The sequence below is a fragment of the Bison bison genome, unplaced genomic scaffold, assembly GCF_000754665.1.
Source record: "Bison bison bison isolate TAMUID 2011002044 unplaced genomic scaffold, Bison_UMD1.0 scf7180017864239, whole genome shotgun sequence".
Lineage (NCBI taxonomy): Eukaryota > Metazoa > Chordata > Mammalia > Artiodactyla > Bovidae > Bison > Bison bison.
In genome coordinates, this window is record NW_011494811.1 from 360,886 (window position 1) to 375,807 (window position 14,922).

Consider the following 14,922-nt stretch of genomic DNA (forward strand, 5'->3'; position numbering starts at 1 on the left):
AATGAATCCGCCACAGGTATACATGTGTTCCCCATCCTGAACCCTCCTCCCTCCTCCCTCCCCATACCATCCCTCTGGGTCATCCCAGTGCACTAGCCCCAAGCATCCAGTATCGTGCATCAAACCTGGACTGGCAACTCGTTTCTTACATGATATTTTACATGTTTCAATGCCATTCTCCCAAATCTTCCCACCCTCTCCCTCTCCCACAGAGTCCATAAGACTGTTCTATACATCAGTGTCTCTCTTGCTGTCTCGTACACAGGGTTATTGTTACCATCTTTCTAAATTCCATATATATGCGTTAGTATACTGTATTTATGTTTTTCCTTCTGGCTTACTTCACTCTGTATAATAGGCTCCAGTTTCATCCACCTCATTAGAACTGATTCAAATGTATTCTTTTTAATGGCTGAGTAATACTCCATTGTGTATATGTACCACTGCTTTCTTATCCATTCATCTGCTGATGGACATCTAGGTTGCTTCCATGTCCTGGCTATTATAAAGAGTGCTGCGATGAACATTGGGGTACACGTGTCTCTTTCCCTTCTGGTTTCCTCAGTGTGTATGCCCAGCAGTGGGATTGCTGGATCATAAGGCAGTTCTATTTCAGTTTTTTAAGGAATCTCCACACTGTTCTCCATAGTGGCTGTACTAGTTTGCATTCCCACCAAGAGTGTAAGAGGGTTCCCTTTTCTCCACACCCTCTCCAGCATTTATTATTTGTAGACTTTTGGATTGCAGCCATTCTGACTGGTGTGAAATGGTACCTCATAGTGGTTTTGATTTGCATTTCTCTGATAATGAGTGATGTTGAGCATCTTTTCATGTGTTTGTTAGCCATCTGTATGTCCTCTCTGACATACATCACAGCAGGATCCTCTATAACCCACCTCCCAGAATATTGGAAATAAAATCAAAAATAAACAAATGGGACCTAATTAACCTTAAAAGCTTCTGCACATCAAAGGAAACTATTAGCAAGGTGAAAAGACAGCCTTCAGAATGGGAGAAAATAATAGCAAATGAAGCAACTGACAAACAACTAATCTCAAAAATATACAAGCAACTCCTACAGCTCAACTCCAGAAAAATAAACGACCCAATCAAAAAAATGGGCCAAAGAACTAAATAGACATTTCTCCATCTTCCCTTTAAAGACCATTTGCTAAAGTTTTTAAAATCTCTCTACTGTCTGGTCAGAGTGAGTTTAGTATATTTTTCTTAGCATGGTATTTTCCTCTAAGAAATCTAGAATTTGGAATGTGCATAAAATAGTCAACAGACTCCAGATCAGGGAATTTATCTTAAAATAGGTTTATTTCAGACTTATAGCTGACTCACTGCTTTGTTTCAAACTACTCTTGATTACTTTGGGAATCAAGAGAGGTAAGATTTTGTTATTGACATGTGTGATGTAATCAAATTCAAGTGACGACGTGTTAGATTTGATCCCTGTTTTGTTAAAATCCGTGAAAGAGGATGTGATTCATTCTGCAGCTGGCCTGTGTTCTGTTAGTACAACAATCGACAATAACAAAATCTATGTCCGTTTGAAGGTCAGAAGTGATTTAAGACTGCTGTGTTTATAAGAGCTATTGAAAGTAGAGTCTATTAGTTCTCTGGGTCTTTTAAGTTTCAATTTGGTATCATTTGTTTTAAAACATTTTTAAAACCAACTACCACCACATACTCTTTAAAACAATATTGCCAGTTTCCACCTTGCTCTGTAACCATCTGCCATTTCTTAGTTTTCACATTTTATCATCTCACTGACCACATTTTAGTAATAGACTTTTAGATCTTTTCAAAAGAAATCTTTATATGAGGTACACAAATGCAATTGTTACTTATGCTGTTCCCTGAAGGATATGTTTAAAAAAAAGAAAAACAAAAACCATTTCTCTGAGATCCCATTGACACTTATTTTGAATTTTTCTCCAAGTAAGTAGAGGAAACCTCCTTTGAAATCCGAAATGAAACATCAGTACTTTCCTGCCTTGTACACTGGCCTCTTGAGATGAAACTTCACCTACTCATATGTGTTCTCTGTAACCCTGCAGAGTCATCTAATCACCATGACTTCAACTTGTTCTTTTCAGATTTCAGGAAAATCTCAATCCTCCTGGGTGAAAAGCAAATGATTAAATCACAAAGCCATCCAGCTGGCTGTTAACCTAGAATTTGCGTCTCTTCATTTGTTTTCAGCTCATTTGCTATTACTTCCACACAAAGTACAAAGCTTCCTGCTGCCGTGACAGGTGCAACATTAAATTCTGGTTTAAGATTTTACAAACTTGCCACTTTGGCTTCTGGGGGAAATGAAACAAGGGTGAAAAAAACACAGAAAACACAAGGATCTCTTACCTGTTGCTTGTTGTTAGGTGTGTACGGCAGCATGGTAGAAACATGGAACATGATCTCATAGTCTTTGTATGTTGTGTACAGAGAATGGGTTCCAGTGGAGTCAGCTACAGTTAAAAAAAAAAAGAGAGAGACAATTCTAAGAATAGGAAAAAACAGCTCATTTAAGAGAGACATCTCAAAAGGGGGCTGGGGACAGAAAATGATTTAGGATGAAAAGATCCTAGACAAGAAGATCTGGTATAGGAGTTTTTACCCATCTTTTATACCTGATCCCCCTTTGGTGGTCTAGTGAGGCCTATAGATTCCTTCTTAGAAAAATATTTGTAAATGCATAGGTATAATAAAATATGGGCTTCCCAGGTGGGCTCAGTGGTAAAGAATCTGTCTGCCAATGCAGCAGACATGGGTTCGATGCCTGGGTGGGAAAGATTCCCTAGAAAAGGAAATGGCGACACACCCCAATATTCTTGCCTGCAAAACTCCATGGACAGAGGAGCCTGGTGGTCTGCTGTCAATAGGGTCACAAAAGAGTTGGACACAACTTAGCAACTAAACAACAACAACAAAGACAAAATACATAAATTTCAACAGAAATCAATGGATTAGAAAATACTGCTATCAAAATAATTTTAAAATGATGTAATAGCATAAGATTTCTGTGAAAAGTTTTACCAGTAGGTCTAATAAATACTATAATTTTGACCTAGTGAAGTGCATAAGCAGTAGCTTGAGTCAAATCACAGGTGGAGCCTATACTGCTGCGATTTGTTGCCTAGATTCATAATTGAAGGTAATGCTAAATTTCAACTAGAGATCAGTGAAAATAAATGTAAAATTATTTCTCACCCGAGTTCACAGACCCCTGAATTCTGCCCACAAACTTCAAGTTCAGGATCTCTTTTCCAATACTTTTGACTCAAGCAGGAGAACCATTGTTTTGCTCTTAACAAATAGATGGAATCTTAACAAGATTGTAACACTGAGTAACAAAGGTATTATAGCGAGGTCTAATAGTTTAAGACTGCGTGTGTCTGCGCTCACTTTCCTTATAAAAAAAAAAACAAAACAACCTTGACCTCCTTGACTTTTGTCAAATCAATGCATCTGTAAACACTTGGAAACCAAAGAGAATTACTAACTGTCCAGTTAAAGGGAAGTCTCTTTAGCCATAAAGCACCTGGACTTAACAGGCAAAATGAACGGAAGTGCATTCATTCTGGGGAAACTCAATCCTCCATCAACCACATTGTTGAGGAGCATTTGAGAGAATGACGCAGCAAGTCAAAGCCTCTGGCATGTCCCATAAAGCAGCACTTCTCAAACTGGAGTGTACCTGGAGTCACCTGGGGTGCTGCTTAAAAGGCAGCTTCCCATCCCCCATGCCCAGAAACACTGCTCTGTAGGTGTGGGGCTGGGCAGAATGATCTATTTTAATAAATACCCTTAGGGGACTTTAACGCAGTAGCTGTACCGCCCTTAGGCACTGTTCCAAGAATAGACCATAACAGCAGTTTGCAGAGATTTGCTAAGATATTCTAGAGCCCTGAGTTTCAACCTTGAGCTTCTTAGAGGATCTTAATTTTGAAGAGGGCATAAAATGCCAACAGTTTTAAAATCAAGATAAATGTAGAATAAAGCAAGGATTACTTTTGAAAAACTGCAAAAACAAGCACCAAAATGTAACTCCCCAAGAAATATATCTTGTAAATGTTAATGATCACTACCACAAAAAACTACAAATTCACTACAATAAATCACTGACCAACTTAAGACAGGTCTTGAGTATGAAGAAGGTATCCACTGTTAAAGACTCTTGATATAAATAGCTCCAGAACTGATAGGCACATTTTACAACTTTTAAGTCAATGTGTCAACCTGATGAGTACTTATGTGTGTCTCAAGTCAATTTTAAGCAAAATTAATGAACTAAAAAAGATTTTTTATTACATTTTGTTTTATATGTCTTTCTAATTCTAAAGGCATTCCTGTCATGAAAGAAGAGTGAAGATGACCCTGAAGATAATTTGTTTTATATTTATTGTCCTTTCTCTCTCTTCTACACTTGCTGCATTTTATACAACAGATGCTATATGACCAGTCTTCTTCTGGGGACCTTTGAAAATGCCAGCCTTGCTGATAATTTTAAACAGTTTGGAAACCGTTTTAAAACTCTTAGTGATGAAACTGGGGTCAAAACAATGAAATTTTCTTCTCTGAGAAGAAAGGAATTCCAAAATCCTGAAATTACTATGTATACAACAGCATTGCTAAACTTTATCGGAGAAAATGGAAAATGAAGGTTTGTTATATTCTCTGAAGAATAAGGCATTGGAATTAAACAAAATGAAAAGGAAAGAAAATCACAGAAGATGATCATTGCGACAAAAATCTTTTTTCCTCTGGTTGAAAAGAATATGTACTGAGTAATTTCTAAAAGGAAAATATGCTTATAGAAGAGGGATAAAAAGAAGATAACGCTCCTTCATATGTGTATGGAGCTTTAAGAGTTAAAAAATAAATTCAGGCATCTTATAGGTCATCTTGATAATCACGTGATTGGCCTCCAAAGTATACTACTAGTGGGTGGTGTGTATCCGCTAATAAGGTCAGCCCTCTACACTAAGTCATAGAAAGTAAAATTTCTAATATTCAAACTAGATGATAAGAAGGCACTGAGTAATTGAGGAATGATAAGAATATTCCTTTCAGCTGCTTTGAAAAGGTGTAGATAAGTGAGAATATCTTACAATAGGCACTTCTATTTAAAGATGGTATGTATAGGTTAATAAGTTTGTAGAAGCAGTTTCAGATACGGTTAATGTCATATTCATTCTTGACTTCTCTTGGTGAAAGTCTTTTGCTTTAAGGGGGATAAAACTTGGATGATAAAGGTGGATGTGTACAAATCTGAGTCAGGAAAAAGTAATTCGACTTTTACATAATCACTTCCTGGTCACCAACAGATTTGTTTGAGTTGAGAAAAGCTAGATAAAGGAAAACAAGCCTAAGGAATTTGATTTTGTGCAAGTTCCTAGTTTTAAAATATTTACGACTACAAGGAGAAAATCAATCTCATGAACTAAACGCAGGCAGGCTAAGAAAGTCAACAGAATGAAGAAAGCTTAAGTTCAGTTTGTGAAGGTCCTCACCATTGTAGAACACATAAAATGCACAAGACGAAATCCCAGACAGGTAGTGGGATGGATTATCATCCATAGTTTGAAATACCAATAGAATAATCATCAGCCGGCTGCTAAAGACCACCCATTTAAAGACTCCAGCTCTCCCTAGTACGCGAGATTGCCTCAGGGTTTGGGGATGCAGAGGTCAATGCTTGGAAGGAGCACAGTCGGGAACAAGTGTTGACACCTGGAACACTGGCATGCATTTAAGATGAGACACGCATCTGCCCTTCAGTACTACTGCATCTACTCACTAACGAAGTATTTGGAAAAGCAAGAATCCCATCTGCTCTGGCATCTACCATATTTACTTGGATTTTCTTCAGTGCATCTTTAACCATCATCAGGAGGTGGCTTCACTGAGGATGGGAACAGTCTGTAATACCACCCTTTGCCGTGACAGGAGAATTCACACTGTGTTAATTCAAGGAAAGTGCGTGTGTACATGCCTGGAATCGAAGGCTTCTTAAAACCACTAACACACTGTGAGAAAAGGATAAGCAATGATGTGGGGTGCGTACCGAAGGAATCAGTCTGTTTTCTACACACAGAGCACTTTGCAAAATACCTGCAATTATCTGGATTCCAACTTGGAAGTAAGACGATCTGAATTCCAACGTCTCCAGCATCACTGGAGAAGGCAATGGCACCCTACTCCAGTACTCTTGCCTGGAAAAATCCATGGACAGAGGAGCCTGGGAGGCTGCAGTCCATGGGGTCGCTAAGAGTCGGGCACGACTGAGCGACTTCACTTTCACTTTTCACTTTCATGCATTGGAGAAGGAAATGGCAACCCACTCCATTATTCTTGCCTGGAGAATCCCAGGGGCGGGGGAAATCTGGTGGGCTGCCGTCTATGGGGTCGCACAGAGTCGGACACGACTGAAGCGACTTAGCAGTAGCAGCAGCAGCCAGCATCATTTGCTAAATAATCAGAGACAAGTCACTTTACTTCTCTGCCCCTCAACATTCTCACTGTTGTGAGGATTGAGTGAAACAATGTCTATGATAGTAGCCCATAAAAGATGCTTAAGAAACATGCTGATTGGAATTTAGAATTTTATGCAGTTGAAATAAAATGTATAGCTGCCTTAAACAGAGCATTTCAATTTCTTGGCCAACTGCATCTCAGAAACACTCAAGAGAAAAACCTGATACTATAATACAGTTCAAAGTTAAGAAGGTGAAAAAACTTTTCTTCATTCATCAGTCTCTACAACTCCACACGGTCCTTTAAATGTGCAAAGCATTTAAATAATGCTAGTTTTATTCTTTTATTTATCAAAGGTTAAATATCCGAAATACAGGATTTATTTTCTTCATGAAAAGTCTTACATCTATTCTAAGACCCTGAAACTCAGTGATCATTATAACACTGCTGAAAAATGGGGGAAGCAACATGAATTCTTTAAAAACTGTGGCAAATGATTCAAGGCAGAGCTCTGAAGGAATGCTTTTCAAGAGTTTCTAAGTCTCCTGCATGCTGACTTGACAAACGCACCTTATTCAGGAAATAATTTCCCAAATAATAATCCACACACACAACTTAAAATGAGGGTGGTCTCCAGCTTTCAAATAACAAACTGCTTGGTGGGAAGCTTATTTTTGTACTTACTGTAGTGGGAGGGGATGGCAATTATCTAGAGGTTATGCCATCCAAATAAGGAAACAAAAAAGGAGAAAAAAATTCACTCTGGAAAGATTTTTCACTGCAGAACTGTTCCAACCCCTGACACAACTGTAGCTTGTTTGCTGGAAGTCCTTAGTTATGAAATGGGAAATTGGGACTCTGTACAGAAAATTGGGAAGAAGAAGAAATGGTTCAACAGTTTAACCAAACCTTCCTTTCCTAAGCCTCTTTCTTTCTCCAAAGCACTAAACTCTGAATAGTGACAAGTGGAGCTATCTCATTAGATCGCTTGAGTAATTTTAGCCCAAGGGCTCAAGAGAGGGGATGACACAGCCGCAAAGCACAGCTCTGGGCTTCACTGTACTTAATTCTACATTTATGCTTTCTCTGAATACATCACTAACCATAACCCTAGGATATGGTCTCCCCCCTTAATACTTAACCTTGGGCACCCTAGTTAATCTGAAGAAGCCTAGTCTGTAAAAGGGGGATGACTGGAATCCAGCAGAGTTTGTGGAGATGCACTGAGATGACATATAGAAAGTATCTAGGACTTTGCTTCTGGCCATGACAGCACTTGGTATAGGACCTGCTCTCCTATTGTAAATAAATAGAAAAATAAACAAAATATCTGAAACAACTTTTTTCCCCTCAAGACATCTTACAATAGGCAGCACTGGATAGTGATCTTGGAGGAAGAAGTATCAAAGGAGATGAGCCTTATGATCCTACCCAGCTTTCTACCCGAAGGTACTTTCAAAACAATCACACAGAGTAGGGATTTGAAGAGAGAAGCCAAAGTATGCTGGAGGTCTGGAAGGCTGAGTTGTGGCTGATATTTGCTGGGCACAATACTGAAGAGGAGGAAACTACACAGTGAAAGAGGCTCAGATATCTGCACAGGGGTCCCCTTGAGTCTTGGACTGAATATTAAGCTGCACAAGCACAGAGCGCGGTTCCAAAAGCCAGGGAAAGAAAAAACATCAGGGTGCATCATGCTGGCTGTAGCTAATAACACTATACAGAATAGCTAAAAGTTGCTAAGAGAGTAGATGTTAAAAGTTTTCATCACAAGAAAAAAAAAATAGGTATGGTGATATATAACTAGACTTATTATGATGACCATTTTGGAATATACAAAAACACTTGAGTCATTATGTTGTACACCCGAAACCAATATAATGTTGTATGTCAATTATACCTCAATTTCAAAAAAAGAAAGAAAAGAGAAACTATTGGGGAAATAACTACCAGAGAACTGTCAGCCAAACAATTCTCACAGTTCACACAGGGCTGGAAGACAATGAAGTTCTGACTAACCATAGTAGAGATACTTGGCTGAATATGCTAGTATTCAGACGCAAGAAAAGTCATGCCTTAGTAAGAGCAGTAAATTAGCCAGAGTATAGACTACCCACGAACTGGAGTCAAGACTACTGGGAGAAATACCAACAATCTCAGATATGCACACGATACCACTCTAATGGCAGAAAGTGAAGAGGAACTAAAGAGCCTGAATATTCACCTCTCACCTGATGTGAAGAGCTGACTGACTGGAAAAGACCCTGATGCCAAGAAAGATGACAACAAAAGGAGAAGGGGGTGGTAGAGGATGAGATGGTTGGAGGACGTATCTCACTCAATGAACATGAGTTTGAGCAAACTCCAGGAGATAGTGAAGGACCAGGAAGCCTGGTGTGTTCTCAAGAGTCAGACACAACTTAGTGACTGAACAACAACAACAAAAACTACTCTTTTTTTAAAAAACTATGCTTTAAAAAAGCATAAGAACAAATTCATAAAGATCAAACTGTTCTGTAACTAACTTAATTGCCTACCAATAATAAAACAACACTGTTTAAAGAAGAGGACAAAATCCAGATCCTCAATGATCAAACATTCACAATGTCCAGTATCCAATCAAAAATAACCAGACATATGAAGAAATAAAATTAACTAAAAAGCATGAGAAACTGTTAAAAGGAGACCCCAAATGACAGAGATGATGGAACTAGCATGCAAACAGTTTGAAACAGCTATTATAAATACATTCAAGGCTTTAAAGGACATGAACCTAATGAGAAGAATATGGAAAATATAAGATCACTCATGAAAAAAAAAAAAAGCGGCGGAGGTGGGGGGAGGGGGATGGAGAAAAGAAAAGAAAAAAGAGAAAACCCAAATGCAACTTCTGGACTTGAAAATCACAGCATCTGTAATAAAAATGTCACTAGATTGACTAACAGCAGATTAAGAGACGGTGGAAGAAAAGAAAACACAGTGAACTTGAAAATATTAACAGGAATTTCCCAAATATAAGCATGGGGGGCAGGGAAGGGGGAAATGTTACAAATTAAATCACAACCAGTAAGTGACTTAATATATGTCTAATTGGAGATTCAGAAGATGAGGTGCAGAAAAATAAAATGAGCTTGGCAAATAATGTTTGAATTTGATTAAGACTACAAATCCACAGATCCAAGTGACAGCTACACTGTCACACAGAGAGGGAGCGATCCTTTAGGAACACATGTTCTGGAAAGCGTCTTCTCTTTTTAAGCATTATATTGAAAGAGTTTAACACAATTTAAGATTAGGTAAGAGGTGGTGAGATCATCTCACAGCACACCAAACAGTCTCATCTCTGGGTGTGTCATGGCCAGCAGAAGGCTGCTGGGGTTTGCAGGGGCTGGTTGATCCCTATGTCTTTTGGTCTATTATTGTTTAATACCCCTTTAAGTGATGATGCTAATAGTCCTTCTCAGCTGGGAGTAAGATAGAGAAATATGCATACTGTCTTCTTCAAGCTTTAGAGTGGAAACACTTTCCTACTTTTCAGTGACTTCAGGAAATGAGCCTCTGAAAGCACAGAAAAGGAACCTGTGAACCCTCCTTTTCAGGAGCTATGCCTCAGAAGGTTACAAGGAGCCATAAAGGAGAGTAACTCAGTGAGAAGGCACCTGTCCTTGACTAATGTATTGCGTAACTGTAAAATGTGCCACCAGAGGCAGTTTACTAATCAAGGTCTTTGCACTTATTGGGATATTGGGGCAAAATGTGCAAAGTGCTTATTTTGCTTATTCCACTGCCTTACATGATGCCACATTGCTTAGGAATGGCCCTGCTATCTGCATTTCTCATATTGTCCTTTCATCAAGAGATGGCTAGGAACGTGTAAATACACAAATAAATGGACTCAATGGACATGAGTTTGAGCAAAATCATAGTGATAGTGAAGGACCAGGAAATGATAAATAATCTTACCAACTCCGATTCTGACCACTCACTGATAGAATCAAGGCTCTTATTACATTTTCTTCCCAGACCCTTTTAATAGCCCTTTGCGGTAATTATAATTTACATAACACAACAAACTGGGACAATGTGAATGAATTACAGAGTAAATGTCAGAATACGTTGATAAAAAGAATTTAAGGGCATACTGAGATTTAATATTTTCTGCAGTCGCAAGCAGAGTATGGAACATTAAAATAATATTTAAGAGTCTAGGCTATTTATGGTTTTTCATAGGCTCTCTTGCATGTCGTTTCCAAGTTGGCAACAGCAAAACCATGGCAACAGGAAATTCTTCCCTGCAGTGGAGTTTATGAATGCTTTTCTGTTTTCATGACTTGACTCCTTATTTAATTTCCTGTACAGAAAATCAGAGTGATTACTACAGACTGCAATACAGATGTGCTAATCCAAAGACCCTCTCAAAGAAAAACAGGTCACAGGTGTCTATGGATGGATATTGAGATAAAATTTAAAATTTGCTTCCACACAGACACACAGCAGAAGTCAACATACTCTAGATACTTGAGAACCTAACTCTTTTATTAACCACCTGGGAAAAGGGAATGGACAAACCTCTATGTTCACGAGCTGTAGATAAACAGACTGCTGCACCAGTGTGATTTTAATCAACACATTTCATGAACCAAAGTAATACCAACGCTAAGAAGCCTGTTTGCTTGGCGACTAAGTTAGACTATGAACAGTAAAAACAGAAAATGAACAAAAATATCTCAAGACAGTAAAATATGAAAGTGATTAAGAAAACCCTACAATGGCTGACTACACAGATATGGACAAGGATTATGAAATGAGTTAATGAAAGTCAAGACTTCTGGGGCTTACAATCAGATGGTTAGTAAGTTGCAGGAGTTTTTAGTCACTCTAACGTTCAGCTAAATACAGTGAAGCATATGTAACACTATCCAGGAGGAATTCTGCACGATCTCCATCCATTGCTTCCTACCTCCCACACTTCTGATAACACTACTTTTTTTTTACACTCCAATCCTAAATGCTTTGATTATGGTCTTCAATTGTCTTAAAGCCACATGCTCCGAGACTGGCTTCCTCTCCCCCATCACCAGCGGTATTCTACACGTAGTGGCAGTGTTGTTTTAAGGGTAACTTAGCAGGCGAACATCAACACAGCAGGAGGACAACAAGCCTGGTAGGAGGGTATAAGTATTTCTTACTTTTGGTGTCCAGCTGCGCACGATACTTCTCAAATCCTTTGAGCCGAACACGTTCTCCCAACAGCTGGAGGAATTCCTCAAAGGCTGGGCCGGCTGATTCATTGTTGTACATCTCTTCTTCCGTGCTCTGTCCAGCTTTGCAGTACATGATGCCTACTTTCTGCTGATAGTTCAGCTGTGAAGGCAGGCGATACAATGCATATAAATACATGCAGATCCACTCTGCCCACTTCAATGCTTCTAAGTCCTGTAGGGCACATGCCCATCAAGTAGCTAACCTCTTTCTTCTCTTGAAATCCTTCTGCTTTTGTTCTTCCCCTTTTAAAAAAAGGAGGCCTTATGAATTTAAAAGTAAAGGTCTACTTTACAAAAGATGCCTTGGAAAAAACAACCTCGTTTTACAACACTGTGTTAGTTTCATGTGTATAGCAAAGTGATTCAATTATGCACACAGATACTTTTTTAGGTTCCTTTCCCCTATAGGTTATTACAAAACATTGAGTTCACTGTGCTATACCGTAGGTCCTCATTGGTTATCTATTTTATATGGTACTCGGTATATGTTAATCCCAAACTCCTACATTTATCCCTCCTCTGCTTCCTTCTTTGGTAACCATAAGTTTACCAAACAAACTTTGGTAAATAAACAACCAAGTTTCTTTTCTATGTCTGTGGGTTTATTTTTTTTACAAAATACACTTTAAACTGTTTTGCACTAAAAGCCCATTAAAGTTCTTTTAAAATTTTGGGAGGTAAAATTGGAAAAGACTTATCTCCCAAGGCCATTTTTCCAATACACTAAGTTATAAACCCTGGTTATACCTTTGTGACGGCATGAGCATCATCAACACGGTACTTTTCAAATTATTTTTCTAAACGATGAGTCTCTAGATAGAAAATTTAAAAGGGACCTCATATGGCAAATCACAATTAAAACAAAGCATTCAAGAAATTTAAATATAACATTAATCAAAACATTTATTCATCATTGAAAGATTTAGCCATCCTATAAACAAATTTTAAAGTTGTATTAGTCATTTAAGAAATGAATTTTTATATTAAAATTTAGACATTTAATTCTCCATTGAAATCAGGGCAATTCATATTCGTGAAGCCTATTTACAGACTAGCACTGCAACAACTGTTATCAATAAGTTTTTATCTCATAAAAGGGGGGAGAGCAAAATTTTAATAGCTAACATTTATTGAATAGCCACTATCTGCCAATCACTGTTGAGTGATTAAATTACATTAGCTTTCCTCACAAAAGCCTGCAAATATTACCCCATATGACCAATAAGCAAAGAGAAGTTCAGAAAAGAGAACAGTTAGAGACACACAAGACCATAAACTGTCAACTCTGTGATTTGGCTCTATTCAACATAACCAGGATTGAATCAGGCTTGTTTTGCTGTATTTCTGTCACTCCAACACATGTCCACAGCTCCGTATTTGCAACTCCACAGTCGAAAGGTATAAACCAAACTTAAGCAAACATATTTGGCGGCAAAACTTCCTATGAGCTGACAGGGAATGCTTCTAATTTATTCCTTTCTGTGAATATTCATATCTTTAGAAATATTAATGTGTTTGATGGTGGGGTGCTGCCCCAGATTCCGCTGGAACTCGCTCTAAGTGCATGCCTTTTATTACCCTTCTAAATCTGGGCCTTTCTGAATTTTGAAATGTATCTGCTCCTATTGTTTTACACAAAGGACTGAGAACCTAAACAATTCTTTTCAACTTTCTCAATCAAATGGTTCAGAATGCTGGTTAACTAGAAAACCTTATCAGGGAACTCCTGCTTGCTTTAGCCTCTTCTCACTAACTAGATGACAAGGAAGGTTCAGCAGCTTTTACATGACCCGTGGACAGGAGAGCTGCTTAGGAGTTCTGTAATTGTGCAGAATTAACTCTCCTCTGCCTACTCCAGTGAGTGCAGGGCAAAGTTCCACATCTGAAACTTTCAAGTAACTGTGTCTACCGATGTTGGAATTTTTTAAAAATAGCATACAACCTTGCATTATCGCTGCTTCATTTTAATTATTAACAGAAACACTTTTAGGATTTAGTTCATTTTTTTTGTATGCCATATGCAGTTAAAAAAAAAAAAAGAAGAAGATAAGAGTACAACCTGCCACATGCCACTGGCAGTTGGGCTCCTTCAAAGGTCTGAATGTGACTAACAGAGGGGAACTCCCACAGGTGGAGCCTTCATCTTGGCTTTCAAATTAAGCTGAGTATCCCATTAGGTCTCAACAACTAAGAAAGTAGCAGTAGGCTCTCTGTCTGTTACAAAAGAAGTCCTTAACACAGCCAGCTCCTTACTGTCTCCCTGCAGGGAGAGCTACCAAAGAAAGGAAGCAATCTGGAGAAAGGAAGGAGCTTGGAGTTATTTGCTATTTGGCTCTGTGCCTCCCAGATCAGCCTTCTCATGCAACAATGTAAAACAAAAGTCACCTTGTTCAGTGGAAAGCATCTCAGTGACCCTGGATTTGTGGGTGGCTTTTTAAACTTCTTAGATAAAGGTCTAGGATTTCACTGTGCAACATTCAAAAGGACTCACTTATTTATAAATACAAAAGAGCTCATTTTGGAGAGAAGATAAGCACGGACACTTCCCCCAAACCACTGCAGGAGCAGAAGGCAAGCACAATGGGACAGTGTGCTGCCTTCTTCAGGCGGGTTTCTCACATCCCGGTGACTCCACCCGCAGACAGAACAGACTGGTATTTGCTTGTTGTCAAAGGAAAGCTCCTTTAAGAGGATTTGGAAATTTGTTAGAATGTCAAATTTCCTCCAGTTTGAAATGGTGCCGAATGTCAGTGCTCCATCCTTGAAGGTGATACTATGACTGTATCCTTGGTTTCTGCTGCAATGGAATCAAGGTAGGTGTCATTCTCTGAACTCAGGTTCTGGGAATCCTTAGTTAGCAACCTTGTTCCCTGCCCAGAACATGAGTAGTTGTAAAGGAGGAGTTACATAAGTATGCTGCTGCTGCTGCTAAGTCGCGTCAGTTGTGTCCGACTCTGTGTGACCCCAGAGACGGCAGCCCACCAGGCTCCCCCGTCCCTGGGATTCTCCAGGCAAGAACACTGGAGTAGGTTGCCATTTCCTTCTCCAATGCATGAAAGTGGAAAGTGAAAGTGAAGTCGCTCAGTTGTGTCCGACTCTTAGCGACCCCATGGACTGCAGCCTACCAGGCTCCTCTGTCCATGGGATTTCCCAGGCAAGAGTACTGGAGTGGGGT

The 14,922-nt window shown here is 39.0% G+C and overlaps 1 protein-coding gene across 17 annotated transcripts in view; it reads right to left on the reverse strand.

The window, feature by feature from the left end:
* SIPA1L1 (signal-induced proliferation-associated 1 like 1) overlaps nucleotides 1-14,922 on the reverse strand; it is a 389,778-nt gene that overhangs the window by 85,658 nt on the left and 289,198 nt on the right. For all 17 annotated transcript variants that reach the window (XM_010846654.1, XM_010846657.1, XM_010846661.1 and 14 more), the window contains 2 exons: nucleotides 11,673-11,847; nucleotides 2,371-2,474 (listed from right to left, as the gene is read on the reverse strand). In XM_010846654.1, coding sequence (XP_010844956.1) covers nucleotides 2,371-2,474; nucleotides 11,673-11,847 — 279 coding nt within the window. The remainder of the gene's footprint in view (nucleotides 1-2,370; nucleotides 2,475-11,672; nucleotides 11,848-14,922) is intronic.